Source organism: Pteropus vampyrus, unplaced genomic scaffold, assembly GCF_000151845.1.
Source record: "Pteropus vampyrus isolate Shadow unplaced genomic scaffold, Pvam_2.0 Scaffold89, whole genome shotgun sequence".
NCBI lineage: Eukaryota > Metazoa > Chordata > Mammalia > Chiroptera > Pteropodidae > Pteropus > Pteropus vampyrus.
Genome location: NW_011888870.1, coordinates 3417416 through 3424147, shown reverse-complemented (window position 1 = coordinate 3424147; position 6732 = coordinate 3417416). Strand labels below are relative to the sequence as shown.

The 6732-nt window shown below is 42.8% G+C and overlaps 1 protein-coding gene across 5 annotated transcripts in view; it reads right to left on the bottom strand.

The window, feature by feature from the left end:
• Positions 1 to 6732, bottom strand: part of SORCS1 (sortilin related VPS10 domain containing receptor 1) — a 482842-nt gene that overhangs the window by 37350 nt on the left and 438760 nt on the right. For all 5 annotated transcript variants that reach the window (XM_011363774.2, XM_011363773.1, XM_011363770.1 and 2 more), the window contains exon 20: positions 1465 to 1598. In XM_011363774.2, coding sequence (XP_011362076.1) covers positions 1465 to 1598 — 134 coding nt within the window. The remainder of the gene's footprint in view (positions 1 to 1464; positions 1599 to 6732) is intronic.

The following is a 6732-nucleotide window of genomic DNA, read 5'->3' as shown; positions in this document are numbered from 1 at the left end:
TGAGCTACTTGAATCAGCGGAGGCCTTTCCTGGTGAACCCCAGTGCAACTGACTCCATCTATACTGCCCCATCATCTCAAGTCCAGGCCAAAAAGGGGCTATCAGAGTCATGACCCCAAGTGACTCTGCTCATTCCTTGTGAATTTGACACTTCTCTTCCATGCTGATTGAGGGCTGGGAAGATTGATATATTTTCCTTCCTGGTGGGTTATATGTCTGTCTTTATGGATCACCAACTCATATCAAGCAGATTCTTTAATTCAAGGAAACATCCAAATCAGGCCTAAACACAGGGCTCACCTGAATCCAGATTTAAGCAATAGCTACCAGAAATCTACAAGCTGTCAGTTGTTTATCTCCGGGGTGTACTATTTATTATAAATTACAATGAAGTACAGCAACCATGGACACCAGAACCACACTAGCTGGACAAGAGTGGCCTGGTGTGGCTTGGCTTCCTCAGAGAAGCCTTATCAGCAGTTTCTTGGAAGCAGCTGCTATGGAAACAAGTACTAATTGGATAGCGGTTTGAGGACTCAAAAAAAAAAATTTTTTTTTTTGGAGTAGTGCCTGTAATATAATCAGATGCTGGGGTCCTGGAGGAAAAGATTATTAGCCTCCTGACCTCCCTCGACTCACTCCCCTCAATCATTTCTTTCTTGTTTTTTCTTAATTAATTTTAAAATCAAAATTCATTTAGCTCCCCGTATGGCAGAGGGAAGACTAAAGCCAGCATAAGAAGTCTACTCGACGCGGTCTGTTGAGAATTTGCTTTTCTGCTAAAAGGTAAATAATAGGAGACACAGAAGGAAGTTGCTTCATACTTTCACCTTCCAGTATGAGCTTTCAGGCAAATAACATAGATTTCTGCTCTTCCATGGTGAGTAGTAGGGCCAATTTCCGCTGAACTTACATGCGTAGTTTCAGAAGTAAGAAAAGGGGGCTGTAGCTTTTGCCCAATCGGCATCCACCTGCCCTTACTCCTTTTGGGGACCATTCCTCCCCTCTGTTTTTTGGTCTGTGTGGTGCTATGGAGGCTGATTTTAACACTTCTCTTTCCATCCCCCGCACTGTGATTGAGGCCTGGCCAATTATACTCCATTCCAGGACTTTCGTTAGAACTTTTGGGAGAGTTTATTTTCTCGGATAAGTGGTGAGGGTACAAAGCCCCGGGCTGCTGCTAAGGGTCACTGTAAAGGACAGTTCAGCTGGAGAAGAACACTAACACAGAGGAAGGCAGATGCAAGTGGTGAGGGAGAAACAGAGACAGAGAAACAGAGAGAGACAGAGAGACCGAGAGAAGAACACACTGAGGAGATTACTGGTGCACTGAGAGCCTGCTGGGCCCGAAGCTAGGACATCGCCGAGACTCCTGAGTTGCACACATCATGTCATTCATTCCTTCTTTGCTTCAGCCCATTTGAGCTGAGCTGCCACCCAGCCCCACGCAGAAGGCCGACCCACCTCCGTGTTGTTTCCGTACCACCACACGTAAGTGAGGGTGCCCACTTGGCTGGGCCACAGCACTGCGGTCGCGTTGACCTCTTTGTTCTTTGTGGTGACAAAGGGAAGAGACAGGTGTACGTGCTCCAAGGGACCTGAGGCACAAGAGAAAGGAGAGGCATGGAGAGGGAAGAGCTTTTTCTCTTCTGCCTTCCTTGCTCTGAAGAGAAGACATATTCATTCTGGAAGCCTCTGAAACACCTCAGTCACACCTCCTGAGGGAAGTGCTCAGGCATTTTCTCTCCTTTGGAGTAAAGGATACATTGGGAATAGTTACGTCTCAACATTTTCCATTTACTGACTTTCTTCCAGACCTAAAAACTGAGTTATTTATGTATAAAAGTTTAAAAATGTACAAGTAATTTATGAAGTCCTTAAATGAACAGGTATAATATGAGATTTCACAGGGAGATGGAAAGTCTTTCTAAGAGGTTATATCCTTGGTGGTAAATACCAAGATTGTGAAAATCTCACAGATATTTAGGGGAGTGTGGAGTTGTTGAACAAAGACACAAACCGCTTTACTATTTACTGGTGTTTAAAGGTCTGTGTGAGTGTGTATAAATGTGTGTGTTGGTGAGTGAGAGTGTGTGTGTGTATCTGCACGCTGAGTGTCTGTAAAGCTGCCTGGTTAGGTAAGCATGGAACAAACTGTGTTTGCTTTTAAGCTTGTCCAGGACGAAGGCATCATGAGTAGATAGAGACAGCTCTGTGGTTCTCAGGTTCTCAGGATGTCCTCAAATGAAAAAGAAGATAATTTTACCTATGGAGGCCATTAGACCAGGAGGCTTAATCAGATGAACAAGCGCACAAAGATGTGAATACCCTCTCCATAGAGAACCATGAGGATCTTTCCTATGACCCTGCATCTCCTCTTGGAGTTACTGTTCCCAGGAAGCAAATGCAGTTTCCTCTGGGGTAAACATGACAAAAAATCTGTCGTCTCTCCCATTATTCCATGAGGTAGAGAAGAAAGTGGTATCTTGGGCCTTTCCATCTGGTTTAATCATTGCCTCTTCCTCTGTTTGATATTTAAATGCATTTCCTACAGCGTTATCTTTGGCCTTTTTCTTTCTCCATATCCTCTTCTACTGAGTGATAGCATCTACACCCTGACCTTCAACTATAAGCAACATGCTTAGGGCTCTAAAACCTCTTTCTTGACCCCAGACTCGATTAGCGGCCAAATAGTCCTAAGAAACCCATTATTCCATGCCTCCCCACATTCCGTATTCTTTATATCTTAATGAATAAAATGAAAGTTTATCTAAGAGACCATCCCAGAAGCAGAAAGTCAATCTTGATTCCTTATTTCTTGCCCCTTGCATCCATTTAGGAAATCATTGATTTGGTCTCATAAATATCTCTCAGAGCGCTTCTTACCCTCCCCAGTCCTGCTCTGGTTCATACACTAAGCATTCCTCTCACTTGGACCATTACAGGGGCCTGATCAATTTTACTGCTTCTAACCTATCCTTAAACTGAACCGACTTGCTATTTTATGTGTCCAATGCCTGCCTCCCTCATTAATATATACGTTGTGCCGAGGACCAGCTGTCCCCAGCACCTAGAATATACAACATATGCTTCAGGGTGACAGGAGAGCAAGTGTACAGACCTTGAGGAGGAAGTGGCTCTCCATGTTTGAGGAATAGCAAGAAAGCCCAAACGCTGCAGTGGAGAGATGGAGGGAAAGACTGTAAACAAATGAGATCTAAGAGGTATTCAGGGCACACATAGCATGTCAGACTTGCAGGCCCTGAAATTTATGTATGTGTGCTTCTGTAAGTTTATTCTTGCGTGTATATACATTATACATCCACACACTGTATGGCAGAGTCTTTGTACCTTCTCACTCTCCGAATTATTGTGAGAGTGATTTTCCTAGAAAGCCAAGTTGATGATGCTACTCTGTTGCTGAGAATTAAAATCCCCATTATTTATTTATAATAACAATGATAGTTAAGACATATTGATCTAAAATTTGGGAGAAAGATAACACAGGCTGCAAACATCTAAAGGGTAAGAGTCCTTAATATGCACTTTATATATATAAGGCTAGCAGAGTTTCTGAGACACAGAGCATACTCAAACTTTGGCTGGGTAACAAATGATATAATTTCCTGTTTCTGCTTTTGTCCATGCTTCTCTCTCTCTTCATAGGATTAGAAGCTTCATGACTAGCATATAGAATGGAACTGATTTTCTGGCTTATAATCCATATAAGAAGTAGTTGATCATAAGTCAGAATGGTTCGATGAGATACTAAAAGGGCAAAATTTACTGAGTGATGACAATGTGCCACACATTCTCCTAACGACTTTTTATTTTCATTTAATCCTCGCATCGACCTTAGGAAGCAGGTGCTCCTATCACCCCCAACTAGAGATGAGCAAACAGAGAAAGGTGACCTTCCTCAATTCCAGGCTGTGAATCAAAGCAGCTGGATTTCAGAGCCCATACTCTGGCCATCTGAAAATGCTCGATAAGACCTTTCCCATTTTAACAAAAGAGCTATTAAAGTCACTACTTACAGATCACTTAAATGTGTTCCGGGCATTGGGAAATACACTTTACCCATGCTATGATTTATTGCATGGCTCTTGCTATTCCCCTCTCGTACAGTCTGCTCTGGCAAGCCATGCCCTGTCCCACCCCGAGGTCCTGGCTTATACGCCTTTCTTATGGTACCTGTCAGTCTTCAATTCTCAGTTCCAGGGTCCCCTGCTCTGTGACACTCCTACTGACTCCCCTGATCTGAGTTAACCAAATCAGTTCAAATGCAAGAACTAGATAAGTCCTGCTAGTTCAATTCTAGAAGGGTCCACTTTCTTGATCTCTTCTCTCACATATGAACACCTGACAATTTTTTTAAAAGTCAGAACATCAAGGATGATGCCTGTGTGTCCGGTTGACAAAAAAAATGAATCTTCTTTCTGAAATATGGTGAAATATGGTCATTCGTTCATTTTGATAGTTTTGTTGGGTGCTACTATGTGTCAGGCATTATTCTGGGTACTGGGGACACCTGACACTAGGTGGAGCTCTCATATTCTTGAGGGGGGCAGGTATGGAACACATGAAGTAGGGGAAGGTGAGAGAGGATCGTTTTTGATAGGATGGTCAAGGAAAAGTCTCTCAGAAGGACAGATGACATTTGAGCAATGACCTGAATAAAGTAAAGGACTGCACTAAGAATTTATTTGTGATGCTTCAGAGTGAGGGTAGATCAAGTGCACAGACCTTGAGTAGAAGGTGTGCTTGCCATGTTTGAGGAACAGTAAGAAAGCCCAAAGTGGAGAGATGGAAAGAGTGGACACCAGTGATAGCCAAGAGGTATCTAGCACACATAGCGTGTCAGCCTTATAGGCCCTCAAGTTTGCATATGAATTCATTCTTGTATATTTATATATTACACATTCATACAAATGAGTGGTATTTATCTTTCAGATTCCCATATCCTCTTTTATTCATTTACTTTTTATGTGTTTAATATGCCTAGTTCTTGCTGCCCAAAAGCCTATCCTTTGAATATTTTTTTCTATACAGAGGGTACGGTTTACCCTAACAGAGCTGCAGAAGTAAACCGCTAGCTCCTGGAGGCCCCCAGCCGGCTGGCTGCATTCAGTCCAGAGCTAAACAAGCCGGCAAATGCAGCATCAGACAGGTGCCTGTGATGCATAAAAAGGACGGCAGGTGGCACTGCATCACTCCATATGAATTCCTGACAAGGTGGATGAAGGAATTGCACAATTACTTGTGTAAATCGGGTTTCCCTTCTCTTTTCTTGTTTAGCTTTCCTGTGCTGCAGGAAACAGCTGATGTCTATGAGACTGAACATCGTGTGTGTGCATGTTAAGAGTGTGTGTGTGTGCGTGTGTGTGTGTGTACATGTGCATACATGAAATAATGGTTCTGGCTTGCCTTTAGAACTCGTTTTGGAGACCTCTGACCACCAAATAAAATATCATGTATTCATTATACTGCTGCTTGTCAAAGATGCTTAAAAATCCACTAGAAGAAATAAAAACAATTCAAAGTAGAAAGATGAGATCATAAAACAGAGTTCCTTAAACTTCAATGTCCACAAGGACCATTCTAACCTGTTCAAAGCAGATTATGACACCACATTACCAGCAGTTCTAATTCAGTAGGTCTGTGATAGGGCCCAGGACACTATACTTTTGTCATGTAATTTTGGGACAGGTGATTCATGAAACCACACTTTACGAAACTGAAGTCTGATATTTACTAGACAATATAATGATCATGTGAAAAGTTGCAAAGCTATACAAGTTCTCAAGAAACTGATCACTTGACTGCAAAATGAGAATAGAAAGTCATCTGCAAATGGTACCTTCGTAAGGAGGTAGTTGAAGAGAGAGATTTGGAAAGGACTAGATAATTGACTTCATTTTTTTTTTTTTTTTTACCTCCCATTCTGAAATTTACACAGTTTTCAGTAATTTTTTTTCTGTAAGCCTAGATTAGATAGGGCAGCTTTCCAAGCAGAAATCTGCATGTCCTCTAAATCATCTGCCCAATACAAGGCGACACTGGCTGTACCACGTGTCTCCTTCGTTTGCAAACAAGCAGAGCAGAGTGAATACTTACCCCAAGGATTTTCCAACTGTCAGGCTACAACATATCAGCCAGCTGCCCAGCGAGAGCTGCCAGCCCGCTCCTGGACACGTTACAGGTGACAGCAGGAAATCTCCATTTGTTTCTAATGACCTTTGCAAACCTGTATTAAAAAACCTCTAATTTGGAATCAAATCACCTTTCTGAACTAGAGAGTGGAGGGAGTGTGTTCAAGACAGTGGGAGATGCTCAGGCAGTGGGGAGGGGCGTTGAGTGTGAGGGGTGGAGGGCAGGCTTGGCCAGCTGAGGTAAGAGTTGCTGCTCAGAACTCACTACCTACAAGTGTGCAGGCTACTTTGTGATGAAGGAAAATCAAGCTTTCCCAGTTGACTGGACACAGCATAGCATGCTCGATAGAATCTTAGAGAAACAAAATGTGCATTCCTCACACGATAAAGAAAAAACAAAAATCTAGGCTCAGAGAAAAGGAGTGACTTGGGCATGAGTTGAGGAAAGCACCTGGACCTCACAACCCCCATGCAGTCCAGGGCCTATTTTTTTTTTCTAAAATCCCATCCACCTGCCCCCCACTCCCCCCATCCTAGCACTACAGTACCAAAAATTACCATGATACCCTTCAAGTTTGAG